General features: G+C 33.6%; 2 protein-coding genes across 8 annotated transcripts; one reads left to right on the top strand and one right to left on the bottom strand.

Annotated features, from left to right (window-relative positions):
- The first annotated feature begins 215 nt into the window (after positions 1 to 215).
- On the top strand, positions 216 to 12,541 carry LOC105335682 (A disintegrin and metalloproteinase with thrombospondin motifs 6). 4 transcript variants are annotated; one of them, XM_066068044.1, is made up of 23 exons: positions 216 to 367; positions 3,316 to 3,376; positions 3,467 to 3,527; positions 3,943 to 4,198; positions 4,439 to 4,586; positions 4,792 to 4,973; positions 5,577 to 5,663; positions 6,660 to 6,763; positions 7,114 to 7,239; positions 7,503 to 7,619; positions 7,752 to 7,837; positions 8,095 to 8,174; positions 8,309 to 8,413; positions 8,651 to 8,808; positions 9,033 to 9,102; positions 9,500 to 9,635; positions 9,925 to 10,103; positions 10,302 to 10,419; positions 10,503 to 10,592; positions 11,594 to 11,763; positions 11,876 to 11,939; positions 12,035 to 12,118; positions 12,344 to 12,541. In XM_066068044.1, exons 1-23 carry the CDS (start codon positions 311 to 313, stop codon positions 12,496 to 12,498), a joined length of 2,694 nt encoding a protein of 897 aa, XP_065924116.1. In that variant the 5' UTR covers positions 216 to 310; the 3' UTR covers positions 12,499 to 12,541. The 4 variants fall into 4 exon arrangements, with proteins under 4 accessions (XP_065924116.1, XP_065924117.1, XP_011438011.3 ...); XM_066068045.1 differs by lacking the exon at positions 216 to 367 and adding an exon at positions 1,340 to 1,410; XM_011439709.4 differs by lacking the exon at positions 216 to 367 and adding an exon at positions 2,099 to 2,232.
- A 180-nt stretch (positions 12,542 to 12,721) lies between these two features.
- Positions 12,722 to 22,925, bottom strand: LOC105335684 (protein IWS1 homolog). Of its 4 annotated transcripts, XM_066068046.1 has the most exons (18): positions 22,770 to 22,925; positions 21,939 to 22,000; positions 20,669 to 21,647; positions 20,528 to 20,564; positions 20,183 to 20,234; positions 19,887 to 19,944; positions 19,208 to 19,319; positions 18,619 to 18,769; positions 18,324 to 18,406; positions 18,070 to 18,121; positions 17,672 to 17,749; positions 17,381 to 17,498; positions 16,692 to 16,800; positions 16,199 to 16,222; positions 15,550 to 15,606; positions 14,785 to 14,899; positions 14,499 to 14,525; positions 12,722 to 13,793 (listed from the first exon to the last, which is right to left on the bottom strand). In XM_066068046.1, exons 1-18 carry the CDS (start codon positions 22,789 to 22,791, stop codon positions 13,668 to 13,670), a joined length of 2,262 nt encoding a protein of 753 aa, XP_065924118.1. In that variant the 5' UTR covers positions 22,792 to 22,925; the 3' UTR covers positions 12,722 to 13,667. The 4 variants fall into 4 exon arrangements, with proteins under 4 accessions (XP_065924118.1, XP_065924119.1, XP_034330013.2 ...); XM_066068047.1 differs by lacking the exon at positions 14,499 to 14,525 and having other exon boundaries at positions 22,770 to 22,924; XM_034474122.2 differs by lacking the exon at positions 16,199 to 16,222 and having other exon boundaries at positions 22,770 to 22,924.
- Positions 22,926 to 23,359: the final 434 nt, after the last annotated feature.

The following is a 23,359-nucleotide window of genomic DNA, read 5'->3' as shown; positions in this document are numbered from 1 at the left end:
TTGAAATCATTTTTTTCTGATAATTGAATTATCATATTTTCCATTAAAATAAAACTTCTATACAATAACAAATTCATTTGCGACTGATAAATGTATATTCTTTGCTTTCTAATGATGTCTTTATGTACAAATCATATAAATTTAACTTGTGTTCTCTTTAGGTTTTCAATTTTCTATCCAATTCACGGTTGACATTTTAATAAGCAAAATTTACATGAAAAGATATCTTTAAAAAATTAAAAATATAAAAGATTGTCAACTTGATATAACACTGTCATGCAGTCGATCGTTGTACAACGCTGACTCTAGAATGACGATGGCAATAGTTGTGCTCTTTTTCTGTGGAGCATACTTACACGCTCTTGAGGTAAGATCCTTTACTTTAACATACTCTTTTAAATGTAACAAGTGTTGGTAAATATTGAAATATTCATGATTGACTTCAAAATAAAAGAGAGGAAGATTGATTTTAGCTATGATAGAAAGAGGGAGTATTTTCATTATTGCTACATTATCAGCTTTGTGCCCGTGAAGATTAATTCATCAGAAGTTGTTTGAATTGGAAGGTAATATCAAATGCGATTTATAAAGATATTTATGAGCATACCTAGTTTGTTAAAGTTTTTGAAAGATCATTAGTATTCTTAATGATTTTAAAGCTCTATACAATCTTTTGTTTTTGCTGCTGCTGCAAAAAAGTGATATTTCGATAAATTACAAATTCACTTATAAGTATAAAAAACGATTCACTTATTAAGGTCTTCCGTCTTCGGGACATTACTGTTTTTCCACTATTTCTCATTCCTCTATATTATCTCTAAAGTCTTCTGTTTCCAATTTTTCAATTATATTAATAATGCAACCGTTTATTGCAATCGTCTTACTCCTTACATGTAATCATCAACACCACTGCTCTCTTCCAAGCAGTTATCTGCGGCTTTTTAAGCTATCATTGATACAAATAAAAGTTATCTAACATCGATCAACTTTGTGTTATTATTTATTGTATTGCATAAATGGATAATATCGTCATTAAAGGATGAAATCATCAGTACAATCTGTTTTATTGAAATTTTCATATTTAACTTTTAACACATCAAAACAGTAATCGATAGAGACAAAAGGGAAAATCAATATCTAATTACTGTCTGTTAGTCATGAGGGTTACACTACAAAAATAAAATTACAAGTATCAAGTGCATCTAATTTATGTTGAATCTTATATCATTGTAATCAGCAGCACTTACACCAAACATGAATGAAAAATATCATTGATTGGTGAGGGGAGCGAATATATGTAGATATGAACCCGATATCGACAGCGACTTTTGCAGTTTATATCCGTGGAACCGTGGCACTAAAATGCTTTTACTGTTCTTTCTATGTGATGCATACGTGTTATCCGCTGAGGTAAGACCATTTTCCAGATAATAATATTTTATATTTTAAGTTTAAATATTCTTTTTACTAAATATAGAAAACGATACAAAACTCAATCTAGGAACCTACATTCAAGTGAATGTTTTGGTTCATTGACCTCTTGTTTACAGTTCATTCACTTGTTCATTCATTTATATTATGTGTTTTAAACAATGCTGTCATTGTAACATCTACTAGTATACTCCAAGAATCGATTCCGTTTCCTTTTCCATGAATTAAAATGTTTTGTTCGAGTGCTCTTCTTCCAAACCCCGATCGTTTAATATACTTATTCCGCATTTCAGCATGCGGTTCTGTAGATTTTCTCTCTCTCTCTCTTAAAAATGTTGATCCAGTTACCACGTTAAAGAGCATCCAGTTTTTTTTTTAAAAACACAACACATACAGAGTTCATTAAATAGTCGGTCTATTTTTAATAGTGAAGGACCACAATGTATAGAATTGGCCTCATAACCATCATCAGTTCCAATGTTTTGCTAATTGCAATGATACTTGGAAGCACAATCTATATGCAAATGTGTCAACTGACTTCATCGGCACTCTATTTTTGTTAATGTCAGCAGAAAAATAATAGAAGTATGGATAAATAGCATTGCATAAATTACTATAAATGTTAACAGTGTAAACTGCCTTGCATTATAAGCCCTCTAAATATTTTTGGTACATGAGTATACAGCTATTCTCTCGTGTTAAATTGGGGGTTACATCGTATCGTAGGTTAAACACCAATATTTCAGCATGACTCTTTCTGTCAAACTGTTCTTTTTCGGATCATTTTTCACTTTTGTTGAGGTAAGAGACTATGGTTGGAACATCCGTGTATATTTGAAAATCAAAAATTTGATTAGATCAATCTTATTGATTCGATCAGTCACATTTTCATTTGTAAAAACGATTTTTTTTTCACTGAAAGTTGATAAGTTTTGCAATTACTTGTACAAGGTATATGGAATAATTTTAGAAAACATTTATTACATAGTTTGAAAACCAAAAAAGGCTTTTTAGTGAATAAAACAAATTCAGGTTTTGAAAACAAATTGGGTACACTCGATATGTGGCATTAAATTAACTTTTGTTATTAGAGTCTAACTTTTTATCCAAATATTCATTTGCATTGTGTATTTTGATATTAGCATGTACAAGGAACGGAAAATGGGTAGTGTATGCAGATTGTCATCAAATAATAATTTGTGGAAAAAGAACTTTAAAAAATGTGTAACTTTAAATCCTCAAATTCGACATTATGTTGTTAATGAGCAGAGCTTCAAAGAATTTTCGGGTCAAAAAACGTTTTATTGAAAACCGAGGAAACACCTTTTTTCTTTATAATTTCTGAAACATTCATATCAGTTCTAGCCTATATTTTAAACTGTAGAATGGGGAGATAACTGCTGCTGTTGGACTGATTACACAGTGACTTAGATAAGAGTACTAGTGCACAGTGACTTAGTATGCAGACGGTTAGGCACAATATACCGTTTGGTCGTCATTTTCTGCAAATATGGTATCTGCATTTCTAGTTGTGTTGGTTTTAACGGTATATATTCACAGCCATGAGGTAGGGAAACATTGCTTTGGAAAGAAAAAATTGATTGATCAAGTTCATTGGTTTATGTGTACCTACTAATAATGCTTGTGTTTGTAGTGTTAATGTTATTTATGAGATGTCACCTAATTTATAATATCTATGGTGACCTGGAATACAAACCTCAATGTTTGAAAAAGCGTTAATAATTGAATTATCCAATATATACCAGGATCCATTTACAATTTGTTTTCAACATTTTAATTTAGTTTGAATTCATGTGTTAGCTAAGATCTCAATTAATAATTGGTGTTATCAATATTGAAACACATGTTTTGTCATCATTATAGGTCAATGGCAGTCCAAACGCCTTTGATACCACTGTTAAGTCATTATTTGACAAAAACTTTCGTGAGTATTCAATATGGCAAATAATTCCACTGAGTAGAACTGATTTTTCTGTTTTTATTTTAATTGTATCATTTTGTTTATTGGTGACAGAAAACTTCGAGGCATTCGATGTTTCTACGCTAAGACACGGTGATCATGAACAATCCAAACGGTAAGATGTAGTCGAAAATAACAATCAAAGGAAACAGTTTGGGTAATTAAAGGTGTGAGCTTCGATTAATATATCTTTTGCCGTTGTAAAAAAAAATGTTTTCAAGTAAAGTGTTTTAGAAACTTGAAGAATTTTTCGAAACCAACATGTCATTTTCTTAGATTATGTATTTCTGATAGGATTTTTGATACAATTTGATTGTGCTGTGGTGGTTCGTTATTAATTGCGGTAAACTACGTTTTCTCAATCGTTTCTCGCTCGAAACATGTGACTTATATATTTGTTTTTTTAAATATAAAAAAGAATTTATCTTAACAAAAAATCAATGCACTTTTCAAAAGATTAAATGATTTATATAAAATTCAAAAAACGTTTGGAATATAAGTGAGAAGAGTAAATCTCTCTCTTTATTCAGATCCGATCTCCACGAGTTTCGGAGAAGTGTCTCCAAGATGTCAAATCTTGCTTTCGCTGCATTTGGGAAAGACTATAAAATGAGGATTTTCAAACCCAAACCAGTTTTACATCCTGATATCAAAATAGAAACGATAGACAAAGACCACGCCCGACGCTGGGATAAGGCTGTGCCCGACTGTTTCTCTGTCGGGACAGTAGGCGATGATTGGACATCAAACGAAGGCCATGTTTCTCTCTCACACTGCGACGGACTGGTACCTACACTATAGGATATAATATATCATATAACTAAAAAGGAACGGTTAATTTGGCAAACATGTTCTTAATAAACTAATTATTGACCATTTGTGGTAATATCTGGGCGTAAACACAAGAGAAAAGTATACACAAATTAACAGAATACTCTGTATTTATGACCGGGTCACTTGTGACAAGAATGATTATGGTAAATTAACCATCAACTAGTATTGCTATGATAATATATCGAATTTTAGGAAGGCAGATTCAGCACAAAAGACGGCGATTTCCATATCAAAGAGATCCCACAAGGCTACAATAGACGTCTCAATTTCTCAGATGACGAGACAGTACTTGTAGTTGCGAAAGAAAAAGGGCTGGGGAAGAATACAAAATTAGAAAATGGTGAACTGTTAATGAAATTCATCAACATTATTATATCTCTTCTAATTTTGGCATAAGGCATAATAATACAATATACACTGTACTAGTATCAACATGTACCATTTCAACATCTTGTTACTGATTCATTTAAATATGAATATTTATCGTTACCCGACCTTTTTCTTTGCATGTAGTTCGTAAAAATGCTATACCATTTTTGCTCCAGATGACAACAATTCGGTACTTAATGACTACATGCGAACACTGACGTCACAACATAAGCGGACCACGCCCCACAGGATGGTCATGGTTGAGCTAGCCGTGTACACCGACAGCCTATTCACCAAGCTTATCCCGGCCAAGGACATGGCTAAAAGGATTGAACTGATGATCCTGAAGTATAATGGGGTACGGTCTTAATATATCTTAAAGAAACGTATGAATAGTTAAGATAAATTTTCATGACAATTTTCGACAAAATTTTGTGTTTTTACAATAGGGATGGCAATTGGTGGCAGAATTGCTAGTCAGTTAATCGCAATTCGTACTAATTAACCAGCCACTCATATCGCTATGTGCACACGCAGTCTAATACAAGATTGTGATGGTCTTTCTTTTTTGTTTTTGTTTTTAAAAATGTTTTCATATGTTTGTTCACTTATGTATATATGTTAAACCTATGAATCGTATGGTTCTTGGTAATTAACAATACAGTACAATACAATATCAAAATACGCAGATTTTTTACCAGTCATTATTATTTTCAATAAATGTTAGGAAAAACACAGAAAGCACGATAGGAATATTGGAGGGAGAGTGGTTAATTTAAAAAAAAATCAATCATATGCATTTATAATATTAACAAAATTAGTAATTCCTAAATTAAGAGATAACAGGTGTTTTTTTTAAACTAAATTAGTTTATTTAATGGAAGGGCAACATTTTATGTAATATTTGCAATATTATATAAGGAACTGTGTCTTCAATTAATGCCGTTTTACACCCTTGTAGGTTCAGATGGAATGGTCCCGCTCCAACATCCTCGGTTATGACGTCCACTTTCAAATCAAATACATTGGGTTTTTCGAAACGAATCCGGTAACATTGTTTTTCAGTTCATTCTTAAGAGCTTATTCTTTTTCAGTGACACTGTGTTTTATTTTTGTGGATGTGTATGTTTTTCATTTATTATGATTATCAAAGAGAGGTTATGTCAACTGATTTTTTAAGAAATTGATGTTTCGCTTCAAATTTTTGTTTAACATACATAAAGTTCAGAAGTATGCTGATTGTTTCTATCATTGTGTCCTTCCCCTGTCTATCTCATAAAATGTGAGCCTTGTTGATAAGGCTGAATTTGTTTTTTCAAAGTTGTGTATTTGGATGGGGGAGGAATATTTTTTATATGCAAAATAGCGACAGCACAGCTGATCAAAATCATTCCATCAGGAAAAGGAATTTCTATTCGAGCGACTCAAACAAGTTCAGAGTCAATACACTAGAGTTCACTGCATGTTATAATATAACAAATAAGCAATATATCACCATCATTTTATACTTATCCTATTACTTCGACAGCAAAATGATGTTTATAAGGATATTGAATAATATATAATGATATTAAAATCATAAAGCATTTATATCCATATACATAAGTACATGAGCATGGTCATTATCATAGATGAAGATGATAAACTGCATGAAATTGATGGGTTTTTTTTATTAACTAGAATTAGTTCTAAAACCGCTACCTTAAAAGGTCATCGTTATCAATTTGAAATAAAGAGCCATACAGTTTTGTTTTACAGTAAAAGTATAAATTTCAGTACAATGCTGAAATGTGCGCCACATATACTGATGTAAATGTTGAAACTGTGTGTTTGTCTTGTAAATCACTTACGCTGAAGAAGATTCTCTTTTGTATCTTTAATCATGAATATGGTGCAATAGCAACGTATAATTATCTCGAGTAATATGCATACTTTAATCTATAATTTGCATATTAATTATTTTTTTGCCGTGTTCTTACGTCAGTTTGTTGCTCTCTATTTTGTGAATCCGTTTTATAATGATGATGTTTTTCCTATGTTGCAGTCTTTCTATAACATGTCCTCTGTTCTAAGTGAATCGCTCAGTACGTTCTGTACCGGGATGAGGAACAACCCAATACCATACGACCTCATCTTCCTTCATACGGGGTATGTGAATTAGTGATAGAACAATCCCCGCAGACCTTTGTACCATTTTGAAAATATAGCATACATGTACAACTTTGATCATTAAAAACGGACTTAATGTACCTCACTACACCTACACTTATACTTTTTAAGAACAAGATGGCGATTTAAATGTTTTGTTAAACTGTTTATATCGTTCGATTGGGTTGCATATCGTCGTAGCTCAATAGTTTTAAAAGTATCGGGCTTCTGAACCGCAGACCATGAGTTCCAATCCGCATGTAAACGGAATTAAACTTTAAAAATGTAATTCTTCATCCAAATTGCACATGTATTTTAGACAATGCGTTAAATTAAGTAAAACATTCCAGAATGCATACTGACGTCACCGGAAGAGCCTTCCAGTCCAGCGCCTGCAATCACCTCTACCGGTGTGCTGTGGAAAGTTCCGGGTCGATATTTGAATACAAGTCAACTGCTCACGAAATAGGACATAGGTAACAATGTGCTTATCGCGTGTTGTTACAAAATATGTCAACCATACACAGATACGAAGAGAAATATTCTACATACTAGTACATACATTGTATGTTTGCTATATGATTTACTATTCATGCAAGGCATATCCATGAAGGTGAAGCAACACGCACCGATTTATATTTGATAAAATTATAAAAACATCACAAACTTGAGGTGTGTTAGTAATACATAAAATTAGGTCTTTGCGTCTTTCAACAACATCCTAAACCTTAATTTTCAGTCTTGGAATGTATCACGACAGCACTAGAGGGTGTACCGGAAGTGACGTTGGTTTAATGGGAGGATATGGAGCAGGATGGAGTTCATGTAGTGTCAATGATCTAAATGTATTTTTACAGTATGTTATCATATAAGGGTCGTATTTATTGCTCCTTTTTCGATTATAAATAAATAAATGAATTTTTTGTTTATTTTAAGTGAAATAAAATTTAGATTTTTAATATGCAAGACAGTGTTTAAAACTTTGTAGAAGCAGTAATGCTCGTTGCCTGTTCGAGGAGAATGTTGCTGTGCGTGGAAATGTACACTATGATCCCCTCAAACCTAAATTAATTGGTACGAAACCTGAATCCTTATCCAACAATAATATATTCTTAATCCTAAGAGATTCTTTTAATGGTTTGGAAAATATATATTAACTCAACATTTCAGTTCCGATTATTAACACAAATTAGTTAAGTTTTCGCTTTTTAGTCATTACTACTACTATGTTCAACAACTGTTTCTGATATTTTAGTTTATATACTTTAAATCATAACTGTATGAAAGTTTTTGCAAGACGATTCAAAGAGACAATGGTGTTCTGATTTTAGGGCAGGAGTACAGTTTAGACGAGGTTTGTGAGAAGTTGTATGGACCTAATTTCCGTTTCCGCAGATTTCCATATCTTGGAGTAAGGGATATTTACAAATTATAACTTTCAACGCTTCTTATATACTAGTACACAATATAATCATACATCTAAACAATTAGTTTGTTCACCAAATTATTTTTTTAATTCATTTTACCCGACTCGTTGTTTGGTAGAACTGTGAACAGTACAGTTGCAGTAATTTGAACGAGGGTCCGCTGTTTGGTCAAATATTTACCCAGTGGAGGGAGATCCCGGGCTCTTACTGCGGGAATGGAAAGGTAAACTACTAGCAAAGAAAAACATGGGCTAATACTATGTGGATGTTGTGAAAATGGGCTCGCCCCCGTGTAACAAATAATCAAATGTACAGGGTACGATTCTGCTAGAATACATGGAGATGGATTTAGAATCGAAACATTTCTATTAATATTATAACTTTAAAAAACTTTGGTTATTTGTTTGGACAAATGTGGTGCAGTAGAATCTACTTTATTGTAATACGCTCGTTTCGGCAGATCTGTTTCAACCAGAAGTGCGTTACATTTGCTGAAGCTCGTCAAACCCCCGCTGTGGTCAGGCCTGGGGGTTGGGGTCCGTGGACGGACTGGTACCCCTGTTCTAGAAGCTGTGGGACAGGGCTGACCTACAGAAGAAGAACGTGTAACAATCCGAGGTAATCATGGGTTTGTCAATGAATAGGCTACAACATTCCAAGTGTTACTACAACAAGAATTTACGAAGCATTTGATCCATATTTTTTCACTAACAGAAACAGCGATGTTTTTGTGTGTATGCATCAATATACCATTTTGTCCGAGTCCATTAGTAAAATATATAAACCACAAAAGACGATGAAACGTCTAGTTAAGGCCAGCTTATATTATTTTTCTACCCTAGTCCTCTGAACAGTGAAGGATGCGATGGCGGTAACGATGAAGGTTACGAAGCGAGGACCTGTAATAAGCAGGTGCGTGAACTCCAAGATATGCATATCATGTCATTATAACGGTCGCATTATTACTGTAAAGTGGTGTTCAGCAAATTTTTTCGTTGGTGTTAATATTTGGGGATTTTAAGCTTATGACAGCTTTAATTGTTAGTTATATGAGTGCAGTTTCATCTTGAAATATTAAAGCTCTAGCTACATTTGAGATTGAACGCTAAAATATACCAAAAATAAAAAACCTTAATCCTGTTCAGCAAAGAAACTAAGTATATAAAAATACTGTGAGTTTTGTCCTAGATTTTTTAGCTGTTTTAGTCATCGGCTGTGTATACAAAAATTTTAGAAGCTAAAGAAAATGCTGTCGATAGATATACTTCATCGGATTTGTTCCTAACCACTGTTTCTTCAACTGTTCCAGCCTTGCCCAGGTGACAGTGCGGACACTAATTCACTCGTAAACCAAAGAGCTTCCGAAACCTGTCGCCGAATGCTGACAAATGGCGCCCTAAACTCTACCATGTACACCGCAGTGGGAAAAGCCTATAACTCCCATGGTAAGTTGGTTAACATCCCATCGAACACCTTTTATCCACAAATTGGGGATATGGCTGTACTTTAATTGGTTCTCAAAGTTATTAAAAAAAGAAAGCTCCTAACGCGACTAGGAACATACTAGGCAATATCGACCATATTTATTCGCATTATTCCTGCATGCTTCCGGTATACCAAGTTTCTTATAAAAGTATGGCGTCTTTCTTGGGGAATTAATAAATGATAGAAGGACAGCAAAATGAAGTTTGATCTCTTACAATTTACATATACTTTTATGTACCCGTTGACTAGCTCATGGCAAGTGCGAAGTTTCCTGTGCCCCTGTGTCAGGCTACAAGACGCCAACATTTACCAGGTTTGGTCTGATGCCACAAGGTGCACCTTGTCCTGGAATTCTTGACAGGATGGACCTTAAAGATTGGCCGCGCAGACAGGGGTACAGCGCAGGGTGTTTGGATGGCTACTGCCAGGTAATTTTTTTTTATAGAATTTGCACGTTACCTTTACCCTCGCTTGCATGCGATACTTATATATACCGGTATTACTTTACTACATTTATTTGATCATGGAATTTGTTACAGGCGTTAAATACTCAATTTTTTAAAATAAAAAACGAATTAAAATTCTTTTTTCAATAATAAAAATTGATAAGATTTTGTAAATTGAAGTTGTTTGGCTGTGACGGTGTTATGAATGGCGGTACGTTTGACGAATGTGGCGTCTGTAATGGCGACGGGATGTCGTGTGACGTCGTTGAGGGGACCTTTACAGAGTTATCTACCGCTGGTATGACGTTTCGTTATTGTTGGTTTGACACATGAGAAACAAAATGCCCAGGTATTAGTAGATGAATTTAATTTATCGTCTAGGTTCGAGAAAAGTGATTGCCCAGTTACCTGTTGGAGCATATAACATACAGTTCTGGTTTGATTACAGAGCCATGAAGCAAAACTTTCTCGGTAAGAAGACATCAGAGCATCTTTTTCCATATAAATACAATTACACATACGCAACCTTTGTTGAGTAATTTTACATTCCATATGATTTGTAGTCAAAATATCTTCAGTAAATTTTCACAAGGATCGGGAAAAAATAAATCACTTAAAATTACATTTGAATTGATAACAATGACATTTTACATCTACATAACCAATGACATTTTACAGTTGCCATCGTAGTGACACAATGATTGTTCCTGGCGCATCTGAATAAGGTTTCGGCCAAATTATTTAAAGGGGCATGGTCACGATTTTGGTCAAAAATTATTTTTACGATTTTAATGTTTACAATGCTTTCGTAAGGCATTTTTAATAGGCAACGAAAACTATAGCGTGATTCGTTGAGTTATAAGCGAGTTACGGAGCTTGGAATTCTTCGCTATGTAAACAAAGCGTTTGTTTGCATTTTGAATGTTAAGTGAAAATTTCAGTTTTAGACCTAAAATAAATGTGTTAAACGTTGGAAACTGTTGATTTATGCTTAAAATGAATAAGAAGATCTAGAGAAATAACCTTGATAAAGGTTTTACCGGTATTTTAAACCTATGTAAACAAAAACAGGGCACGAGCCTTGTTTACATGACAAAGACTTGTGAGTCCTGTATCTTGCTTATAACTCTATGACTGACTCTAAAATTTCATTTGATCATTAGAAATACATTCCTAAGGCATTGTAAATAATAAAACCAGTAAAATAAAATTTGACCAAAATCGTGACCATCCCCCTTTAAATACTAGTAGTAATAGCTAGCTAATTAATTTAGCGAGAGTCCGTCAACATTTTTCAGTCTCGTTGATTGACCTTGATACTGGCACCTGAAGTTATACACACTTATATTTTTCTCATACTATAAAAATATAACCATATCCTCTACCTAATAATACAAAGAGAGTAACTATGTGTATTTTGCATTACGAGAAAAATATACAATGTCAGGTGAAATAAGCATTCATTCCTTTAGAGGTATACAGTAAGGATGGTGCCGTTGTTCTGGCTAGCATGATAGGAAGCAGTTGGATCTGGGACACAGGTCGCAACCCTGTAACGTTTGCTGGCACATACTGGCACTACTTCTTTCATGACCAGTTCCTGCACGCCAAGGGACCCATCACGGAACCGGCCATCATCCAGGTCAGACTTCTGACCTACATGTTAAAAGACTAGGACGTACTAAGGCATTGTTTAACTCAATTTTCAATATTAGTATACAAATAGCCAATCTTTTAACCATGCATTTTTTCAGCTTTTCCAAAATAAAGATTTTAACAACGTTGGTATCCGTTTTGGATATTCTCTTCCAAAATCTGGTGAGTAAAAGTTTTTGTGTATTTCATGTACAAGTCTTCACAATGTGCTCTCCATAGGACTGCTGTATAACTGCTGAATCACTCTATTTTTTCAGCGAGTTCATGCCACGGAACTTGCTCCAATGGAGGGACGTTTAATAGAAATCTTTGTGCTTGTGATTGCCCGAGAGGATTTTATGGTAAATCAAATCAAAAGGAATTTGTATTGGAGACTTTTAGGGTCAGCCTCGAGGGACAAGATTTTAAATTTAATGCTCTAGCTGGGAGTGGCTCAGTAGTTTCCTTTCTAATATTAGCCTAGACAAACGTCATCTTCTGTTCATGAGAATTCCTTATCCATTGAATAATGCCGTTTAATTGAATATCTTATTATTAGTGATTTTTTTCTACTAATTCCTTCTTAGGCAATGACTGCACCAGTCGCTGTAACACTTTCTGTTATAACGGCGCGACAGTCGACCAAACAACGTGCGCCTGTCAGTGTAAGGAACACCAGACCGGAAGTAGATGTAAATGCCAGTCCGGATACACTGGGATCAATTGTACAGAGCATGTGTAAACTGATCAAACCTAAATTAAATAAACAATACTATGTGTCACTACTTTATATCTTTTGTTTATAAACTTCACGTTTTTATCCTATGCAATCGTCAGAGTTGAACCAGTAGCATCATTTATGATGTTAGACATCAAAGACTCATTGGCGGTTATATTTGTTGCATACCATTGCATATTCTACCTGGATAAATCTCTACTGGAACAAAAAAGAATAAAAGCTGCAATAAGGTTTCACGATTTTATTATCCAGAAATTTACACAAAAGGTGTCTTTTAGACTGTAACTCACGTACTTGTATTTTCCCAACAAAATCTTCCAGGAAAATGATATTCAACGAACATAAGGAACGCCTGCAGTGTCAATACATTAATATCGGTAATGCAGTTCAGACAATACATGTAAACAACTCAAGTCAACCTTCCATAGTCTTATGGTTTATGAAAATGATAAAAATATAATTCTCTCTCTCTCTCTCTCTCTCTCTCTCTCTCCAAATACACACACACACATTTATCCCACATAACTGATTAATATTGATGACTTTTTTTTACGTATGAAAGAATGGTTTATTTTAAAATGATACCGCTGATTGAAATCTTTAAAATATAATTGATTTTCAGAGTAATTAAATGGAGCTTTCACAGCCACTATTCACTGCAGCCAGTAAAGTCAAAATTGTGCTTTGACTAGGAATGAATTGTCACTTTAAATTTCTAATCCTTCACAAATGTATCAGATCAAACATAAATCATGAAGATTTCCTATAGCATACCAATACATGCAAAAGAAATAGAATGAGATTTGGTGCAAACAAATTGCACAAAATCACAACAATTTTTCATGGTTCCCTATACCAAAAGCACCAGGTAATGATCTTTTACATACAATGTTGCTATAATCTGTGTGACTGATGGTATTTTACTTCTATGCATAAAAGCACTGTAAGAAACACTCCTGTAACCATGAGAGTTCCAAGCTCCGATTCTCATTTCCAGGGTTAGCAAGATCATTCCCCATGGCAACCCACAACTTTACAATTTCACAAATTGGGAGCCTTATACAATAAATCTATTCCTCTTTTAATTTTCAGTTTTTCTCACAACTGAAAGAAAAATGTCGGCTCTCTTGTTGAATGTTTTCACAAAAATGAGAAGTCACTGTTATTTTAAATCAAAGGGCCATATTTCGGCCCTCAATGCTGATTGTTACCGCCCTCTGTGCTTTGCTGAATTTCTTTTTCTCTGCAAATGCTCTCACGTGTTTATCATATCGTGTTGGAGCTTTCTTTCCAGAACTCTGTAATGATAAATGCAAATAATTTGTTAATTTGTGGGGTATATAAATTAAAGGCATTGCTCAAAACTCAGTTCTGATCCGGAATTTGGTTTATCAGATAAAAAATCAAAAAAATGAAATTATAATGGAAAAATACTGAGAAAAACATCTTTAAAGTAAGAAGTTATTAATGAAAACAATGTATTGGGTATTAGTGATTACGAACTTAGAGTCACATAGAAATAATACTTAAAACATGCATAAGACGATCTTCTCAAATGAATGTATCAATCACGAAAAGATATACATGTATTTAAGATGCATTTTTTAACATCAGAGTGATGGGGAAAAAATCAACATTTCTGCATGCCTTTAATGATAAAAAGAATATAATTATTATTATGAAACCAATTTCAATAATTAACTTTTTAGTAAATAGTAAATGAACCATGTTTTCAAACGATTTTAAATATATTCTCTGTAAAGGTAGTTACATTTTAAACCTAGAAAGGAGTACTGGTACTTTGTGATACAAGGTACATGTGTTCCTCTACAATCAAAGATTATCATTTTACATTTTAACTGACAATTTAAAAAAAAAAATTTAAATGCCAGTTATGCACTTACAGTTATTATTAATTAAAGATATTCAACACAAAAAAATCCATTAACAAGGGAACACAATGCAAATAAAATAGACAAAAATGAAATATCCCGAACTCATACTTTCTTGAGCATATTCAAAGATTCTGTCTGCAATTGTATTATGAAAATAGATATACTGTCTACAATAAAAATATCAAACAAATACCATACAATGAAAATCCTTCAAGTTGAGAAGTTTATAAGGAAAGAATTGAGGAAGAAACTGAGCGTAACAAAAATCCACAAATTTAAAAAGGTGTAGGGAGAGAAAGAAAGATACTTAGCAAGACAAAAATCGACAGATTGAAAAAGTTACAAGGAGAGATATGAAGACACTGAGCTGAACAAAGAGAGATGGATGACATACCTTTCCTTGCTGTCCCTCATCCACACCCCACTTTGGGCGTACAACGTAATCTTTGTGCGAGGGCATCGGTACTCTGGCTCTATTTATCCACCCTTTATCTCCAGGTCTTAGTTGACTGTAAAACAAAAATGTGATGCAGTATTGACTATATGGCTGTGTAACCAAAATGTGAAGCAGTATTGACTATATGGCTGTGTAACCAAAATGTGAAGCAGTATTAACTACATGTATATGACTGTTTAACCAAATTGTGAAGCAGTATTAACTATAGTAATACAAATATTTTCCTCCAAAAATGTTGAAACTGTCTTTGAAGCATAATATCTTGACACTGAATACAATTTATTGTGAACAAAGTTTTGTAAATCATACACATCAAAAAAAAAATTAATTGTAGGCATTATTAACAAAAGGACAAAAAGAAATGAAATGCCCCATTAATGTTCAATACTGTAAATTCCTTATTTTACGCGAGTACTTAATTACGCAACTCTGCTGTTTTGTACCAAATCACAGGAATATAAAATTGCAATCACCAATTTTTTGTTATAATTTCCTATAGTTCAAAGCTGTCTAAAAAATAAAAGCAAGGTTTTAAAATCTGCGAGGGTTTCTTCTCACGATTTTACGCACAAGTTAATTCCTCTCTTTTCATTAGGAATCTACAGTATAGGGAAGAATTAAATAAAAATATCTCCTTGTTAACAGTAAATACTGTGTACATTTTGCTATAACTTCTGATCAGTTAGCGAAGATTATACTCACTTATCCTCTCCTGCCAGAGCATTGTTAATGTCTCTTCTAGGTGTCATCCCCTCAGCACTGAAAACCAGAATAATAAAACATTGTTAATAATGAAAGTAAATACCTAACTTATATATGAATAGGTTATCTTTAGGAATTAACATTTCAAATGAAGGAAGGGAAAATACTAGACCCTACATATCATGGATAAACAATTCATTTAATACTTGATACTTTTATGATTTTCATATAAATTTCAAAGATTTATTATCATTTTTATTACAACCTATTAACATATACATGCATCTGTGTCCTTTTCAGTCATATTTTTTCAAAATACTGTTAACATCCAAACTATAACAGTTGTTCAAATTACAGGCACCTGACATTATAAATTTTTGTCATAATAAAAATCAATACCTTATACAATTAATAATGATTAAATAATGTTTAATTATGACAACAATTTATAACGTCAGGTGTCTGGTTCAAATATATTTTGATACTTTGTTTCATGATTCAAATAGTCTAAAATTTCATAAATTTATTTTCATTCCGAACAAAAAGATACTTTAAGAAGTGTAAAATTCAATGGAAATAAAGCAATGTAAATGAAAGAATACAATGTTTTTAAATAAATTCAAATGAGAAATTAAATCAAAGAATATACGCTGATGAACTCTTTGATAGATGTCTGTAAAATTAATGACACAAGCTTAATAGTCAGAATCATAATACACAAATTCTAATAGGCATATATAGACTTCATTTCTATTATTTGATAAATATGTATGAACACTTTCCAAAAAAAAATCAAATTCACTTTGTCCTCAATAACATTTCAAAAAAAAAGTTCTATGGTTAAATAAAAAAGGCTGTTCATTTCAAAACACTTTAACAGTGGTAATCATCTATTTCTACCTAATACCATAAGGTTATACTCTTCAAAATAATTGAAAACAAGCTTCATCACTTGTTAGAGTATCAAATTTTTGGGTTACAAATGACTAAGTCTGCTCATGTATTTATAACAATCTATGGTGTTAAATTGAGGATTATCTTTCATTACTTTTAGAATATACAAGCAAGAACATATAGGTACAAATTACATTATATAATAAATAAAATGTAGATTTATTTTCCATAATTCCAATAAAACTGACCTGACTCTTCTCTTCTTTGGCAACTGTTCGTAATCTCTTTCTTCTCTTTCCTGTTTGGACAACATTTTAAAGTTTGAGGTCAGGTTAAAGATTGGCCTGGACCACTCATCTGAAATTGAAGAAGGAGGCATAAACACTAGTCTTATAAATGTTCAACAAATACTGTTTAGAAATATTCGCCTTCATTTTATTTACGCCCCTTTTGTCCTCATTGTCAGTGGCCGAATTTAAGACTGAGAGAATTACAATGTCTCAAATTATATCTCTCTCTTTCAACACACCTTTAACTGGGCAAATTCAAGATGGGGTGAAACTGTTTGCAAGTGTAGAAGGGCGAAAATTACACAGGGTAAAAATAGCCCTGTATACAGTAATCACATGTAACAATCTTGAAAGAAGTTTAATTAATGTGACCTTTAATACTAGAACAAGTAATGTATATTAATTATGTAAATGTAGACACTGAGGACCCCATGAACCCAATTCTGTCTAAAGTTAACTGTAAAATACAGAGATTTAGATTTATCTGTATTTTACTTTCACTCTGTTAATGTTTATATGGACAATTCAGTACATGTATATACATACGACTTGGTAAGTTTTATTTGCACTCTACAGTATTCCATACAAAGACGAACACCTACATGTACATGGAATACAATGTATTGTTAACAATAAGGTCCACTTACTGATCAGCTTCCCTGCTCTGTCTTTGTTTAGCTTGGTTTCTCTGGGGTGCTTATAGAGGTACATCACAGCTTTACCAATTCCACTGGCCTTTAAACCTTCCTGACTTATTGCTGGGAACTGAAGGGGAAAAGATAGGCTAGATTCTCAAAAAGTTAAATACCTCAAGACAATAACTCCACCACCTGAGAGAAATTGCTTTCTGCCTCTTCTCAAGTAAAACCATTAGGCCAACGCTTACATTTGCAGCATAAAAGTGTACATACAAGTATTTGAAGTGAACCCAACTATACCTCATGAAGGATTCGTAAAAACTGTTCTCTGATCTGTAAATGGGGCAGGCTTTTGTCTGGAAGAGGAGCTAGCCATTCCTGAAAATGACCCCAATTTATTACTCATTTAAAGTGAATAATATGCATGTGCATGCACATAAAATCTGTTGTTAAAGGTAAAATTCTTCTGTAAAAGATTTTTGCTTTGCCCTATAGCCTTAAACTATTAAAATTATACATACTGATAAAATACAAATAACAGGTTTTGTCACTTGTTTTTGTTTTGATTTGTTTTTTCATTTTTTGTATCAAGCATTAATGGCAAGTAAGAAACCCAGTTTACAGCAGGCTATAAAGCCCAAAAGCCTTGTTTTGATACAGAGTTTTGATGTTGATGTGTTTACAGAGACTTAACTTACCGTCATAGCACTAAGAACCCCACAATCCAAAAAAGCAGAGTGAAGATCTGCTCTATAAAATGAAAAATCAAAAACTTGTTGTTATATAAGCTTGATATAATGTTATTAAAAATCATAGAAAATTTTTTTTTTAAACTGAATATATTTTCATAAAATATCTTTACATTAATTGATCTTATAGCAGGTACAATCTACATTTTGATGTTATCACATTTTTTGAATAATTCAATTAACCTGACCCCATATCCACTTACTTTTTCAGTTGAGATACAACATGACCAAGCATTTTTAATTTGGTAATTGCTGGTTTCTTTCTCATATTTAATTCACGGTCATCCTAAAATTAAACAAGACAGCAAAATCAGATATAGCTGTAACTTAAACAAAAAATCTAAGTACTTGAGTTTTAATATAACAAGATAACCGTGTGCCAAGATCTAATCAGACTGGGTACAAATTGAAATGAATCACAACCTTAATGATACGATTATTAATGTAATAGATCGGATTTCGGCAAACAACCAAATATAATGATTAAACAATAGTTACCTCCGCTGCCTCCTTCATCTTGACAATCATGTCTGCAATAAGATCGTCATTGTCATTAATGATGTCCACATCTCTTCTCCTCTTCTTTCGTTTTCTCATCTCTTCCTTCTTTCTCATCAGCATCAAGTCAAAGTCAGACACAATGTCATCTCTAACAACAAAATGTAACAATCAATAGATACCTTATAAAAAATAAGTTCTGATTGATAAAACAAAGTTATAAATACTTTGGAAGGAATTTCCAACTTATTCTTATGTGATTAAGATAACGACTATAACTGATTACTGTAGATTCCTAATTAAACGCAAGGAATAAATATCTGCGTAAAATCGCGAGAAACACATCTCCCAAATTTCAAAATCTTGTTTTTATTTATTGGACATACATGTATATAAACTACATGAAACTATGATAAAAATTTGGCACTTGAAATTTTATGTTACACAATTTGATGGAAAATGGTTGAATCGCGGAATTAAGTACTCGCGTAAAATAAGGAATCTACAGTAATAATAAACAAGGCCGTGGACTTGATGCCCTTTTATACCAGGTGACTACTATGACAGTTGACCAGAGGCCTATACTTACTTGTTGACTCCCTCTTCGTCGGATGAAATGTCTGGCACTACCTCCTGGTTCTCCACCTGTCCTGTCACCCCCGCCCCATCCTCATCATCAGACACCACCGCCTTAGACTCCTCTGTTAAAAGTTAAAAAAAAAAAAACATATGTCACAAAAACTTTATCTAGCATTATTATTACACAAGAAAACAATAAATATTTGTAACAATACTAAATATGGCATATATTTCTCTGTAAAATGTTCAAATCTAACATCTGTAACTCAAGTCTTGGAAATACCATTAATCAAGTAGTCAGATTATAAAATTTATTACAATACTAAATATGGCAATATGCCTCTATCTCCTCTGTCAAAGAACAGTTATTCACCTTTTATAAATAGAATCTTATCATCTATACAACATATACAAAACACTGGGGGGGGGGGGGGGGTTCCAAGCTCAATTATTTTTATATTTTCATATATACATGTATATTTTATCATTCGCTTAAATATTTTACTTTTGCTTCAATATCAAGCCTATTGTCTTTTTTTTGTTATGTTTCTCTGATTTCAACTTCTACTTCTTTTTTGTAAATAATGATGACCACAAACTAAATCAGACTTGGTATGTCTGTGTATACTGAATATGTGTATACTAATCAAAATAGAAAGAATCTATCCATATATAACATGTATACTCACTTCCTTTCTTTTTCTCTTTTTTCTTCTTTGCTGCTTCAACATCTGCCTCTTCAAATCCCTGAAAATTATTACCAAAGATGTTGATACACACATTCCTGTGTGCAAGTTCAACTCAATAACATAAAACTTTTCTTAAATACATGCATAGAAAAATTCAAGATTTAGTAAATGTCCAAAATTCCAACAAATTTAAAAAATGAATCCTTTAACGTTGCTTAATGACAAAAGAAATGCAGAAGGGCTATCAAAACAATCTATAAACACGATGTTCTCTTTATTGTCTTTCAATGACTCACCTCAAATTCTTCATCTTCATCACTTGAACCAAAGATGTCTGCTATCAATTCACTGAAAGACAAATAATCCAAATATTTTAGTGAGATTCTTCTCCAACTCACGCAATGTGATCTTGTTTTGTTTACATATGGTGTAAATACCAGTACCAGCAATGCACTGTATTACACAGGCCCCTCTTCCTACCTCGAAATATATCAAAATTCAATGAGGGTTTTTTAATTCTATTTGGAGATTTCAATTAGAAAAATTATTGTGATCAAATCAGCTCTAAGTATTTCTATTGACAACTTGAAACTTTACACAGTACCGATGTGTCAAAAGGAGAAAAGAATTAAGCAACTTACTCTTTATCTGTATCATTTTCATCATCACTGCCAGGAGCTAGGGAGAAAACAGATCATAAAATTAAATCATGGCTGAAAAAAATTTTCCTTATAAAAAATATAAATCTTTTGGTATAAATTGAATTTTGCATTAACCTATACCTTTTTTCTCCTTTTCATCATCACTTCCACCTGCTGGGGATGCTGATCTACTACGTGGAGATCCAGAACGGCTTCTTGAATGTGACCTACTTCTTGACCCAGATCGGCTCCTTGGAGATCCAGACCTTGAACGTGAGCGACTTCTAGATCCAGATCTGCTTCTAGAACCTGACCTACTTCTGGGAGAGCCAGATCGGCTCCTTGGAGACCCTGACCTACTTCTTGCAGGAGAACCAGAACGACTTCTTGGAGAACCAGAACGACTTCTTGGAGATCCTGACCTACTTCTTGGGGAACCAGACCTACTTCTTGGAGAACCAGACCTACTTCTAGCTGGAGATCCTGACCTACTTCTAGCTGGAGATCCTGACCTACTTCTAGCTGGAGATCCTGACCTACTTCTAGCTGGAGAACCACTTTGACTGCGAACAGGTGAACCACTTCTGCTTCTGGTTGGAGATCCACTCTGACTACGCTGTGGTGACTGACTTCCACTCCTGTTGGATCGGGGTGATTCTGGGGATCTTGGTCCATCAGGGGAGGCAGGACCACTCCCTTCTGGAGATGCTGGCCCCTGGTCTTCAGGTGATGCTGGGCCGTCAGCTGGAGATGGGGGTGGAGACAAAGGTCCTTCTTCATCAGACCTGGGGGGACTCCCACTGCCTGTTGGGGATATAGGTCCTTCAACACTACCTGTAGGTGATGCAGGGCCTTCTGGCTCTGGAGAGGCTGGTCCATAGTCGTTGGGAGATCTGGGACCATCACTTTCTGTGGGGGAGAGGGGGCCTGCAGGGGATGCTGGGTTAGACCCATCTGGGGATGCTGGTCCACTGGCTGGGGAGGCGGGGCCCTCATCATCATCTCTCTCCACTTCTTCCCGTTCTACTTCCCCTCCATCACTAACATAGTCGTCATCCATCTCTGCATCTCTGTTCCTGGGAGATCCGATATCGCTCCCTGCCTTTTCTACATCCATACCCTAGGTTAAGAAAATAACAACAAACTTAATTGCTCATGGTTCTAAAGACAAGAAAAACTTCAAAAAGTCTACTTTTCAAAAATATTGGATTAAAAAATATTTATGAAAATTTAAGATTAAGAAAAACTGATTTTTGTACACGATTGCTTACTCGTATTTCAGGATATAATACATTCAGTAAGAATGGTAAAGTTATACTCGTTATCTATTTGATTTTGAATGTGATCAAAGCTCATCTGTCATTTGAGCTCTGTTTCTAAGTATATTAAGCCAAAAATAACACATTCTAACCTCTTGTGATTCCTCTTCATGGTATGTTGGTTCATCCATGACAGGAGTACTGCCTCCACTACCTATATATACGCATGCATATATCAATAATTACAAACTGGATGCATAAAAGCTTCTCATCCTATGCAAATCTACTTTAAATAGAAAACTAAGGTATGAATGGAATCCGAAAGTTTATCAACAGGTTTAAACAAAGCTCAATCATTCCAAGCCTTAAAGGATCACATCAGATCCACCTATCTAAAGGTGTAAATCATCTCCTAATGCTAGAACTATATTCTTCTGATAAAAAATAGTTTCATTCAGATATATATAACAATAATCAAAGGGTCAGCAGAGGAAGCGTTTTTTTTTTTATGAGTTTGGATTTTTTAAAATAGATTTTATACAGATTTTTGTGCGGTTTAAGGAACTAATGTTCAACTTTCTATTCATCCCTTGTTAAGAACCATCTATACATGTACATGTAAGCTGAGATACTCGTAAGCAGATTTTTAAAATCATTCAAGCTTTTTTAAGGTTTTATTTTTTGATAACTAACCATATGGTTTTCAACAATCCTTTTCATGTGGTTATATGCATATTGCTTGAGAAAATTCAAGTTAAATCTGAACAGTTTTCTTTAAATTAAATTATTAACATTAAATGTGATATAGACGTGAAAACGTTATATATAAGAACAATGTTCGTCCTTCTATATGAACATAGTAAACATAATTCATAAAATTAACAAAACATACATTTTTTACTGATTTGTAAACATTTATATTATACGTTTAACTATTTTCACAATAAAGTAGATTACAACATATATAAGAGTCAAGTACATACGAGGCGAATCATCTATATCCATAGCTAGTTGTTAACAGCCAATGTAACTGCCTTTTATTGAAGTCCTGTGACAAAAGCTAACAGTCGGATATTTCACACGCGAAATTCTCCATTTCTAGTAAACAGGAAGTATGATTTTAAGCGACCCCTAGCGGCAGAAATCTAACGTTTCGGCATTCGGCAAACCTCGGTTAATTTCGCCACTTGGACCAAGGGTTGTCGATTCGAAATCTATCATTGATATCCTGTCGTTTTAAATAAATTAACACATTTTTTCTATTGACTAGATTCACCAGTAGTATAGTACAAGTTAAACTTAACATTTGTGTTGTTAAGAAATATAACAAATAATTTTGTTTTTGTACCTGATAATTTTATTGTCATTTGTACCTGATAATTTTAATTGTCAGCCCTCAAGTTCTAAGTAAAAATGCTTTTTATCGCATGCTAACTATTTTCTTATAAGTTCACTGGTATATAAGGTTCAGCATAAGTATAATTATACAAATGAACACAAAAACAGGCAAGGGTCACAAGTTTATATATATAAGCAGGGTAAGTGAGTATCCCCGAGTACCCAAACTCCGTTA

This window comes from Magallana gigas, chromosome 8 (assembly GCF_963853765.1).
Source record: "Magallana gigas chromosome 8, xbMagGiga1.1, whole genome shotgun sequence".
NCBI classification, from domain to species: Eukaryota; Metazoa; Mollusca; class Bivalvia; order Ostreida; family Ostreidae; genus Magallana; species Magallana gigas.
This window is presented reverse-complemented; position numbering and strand designations above follow the sequence as displayed.

What these genes read in the sequence shown, in the direction of transcription:
- LOC105335682 (XM_066068044.1), top strand. Translation starts at nt 311, where the DNA reads ATGACGATGGCAATAGTTGTGCTCTTTTTCTGTGGAGCATACTTACAC. An exon ending in GAATACAAAATTAGAAAATG is followed by an intron (nt 4,587 to 4,791) that starts GTGAACTGTTAA and finishes TTTTTGCTCCAG; the next exon opens with ATGACAACAATTCGGTACTT. An exon ending in CGAGGACCTGTAATAAGCAG is followed by an intron (nt 9,103 to 9,499) that starts GTGCGTGAACTC and finishes CAACTGTTCCAG; the next exon opens with CCTTGCCCAGGTGACAGTGC.
- LOC105335684 (XM_066068046.1), bottom strand. Translation starts at nt 22,791, where the DNA reads ATGGATATAGATGATTCGCCTC. An exon ending in AGATGAAGGAGGCAGCGGAG is followed by an intron (nt 18,407 to 18,618) that starts GTAACTATTGTT and finishes GTTTAATTTTAG; the next exon opens with GATGACCGTGAATTAAATAT. An exon ending in CAGAGCAGGGAAGCTGATCA is followed by an intron (nt 16,801 to 17,380) that starts GTAAGTGGACCT and finishes CTTCAATTTCAG; the next exon opens with ATGAGTGGTCCAGGCCAATC.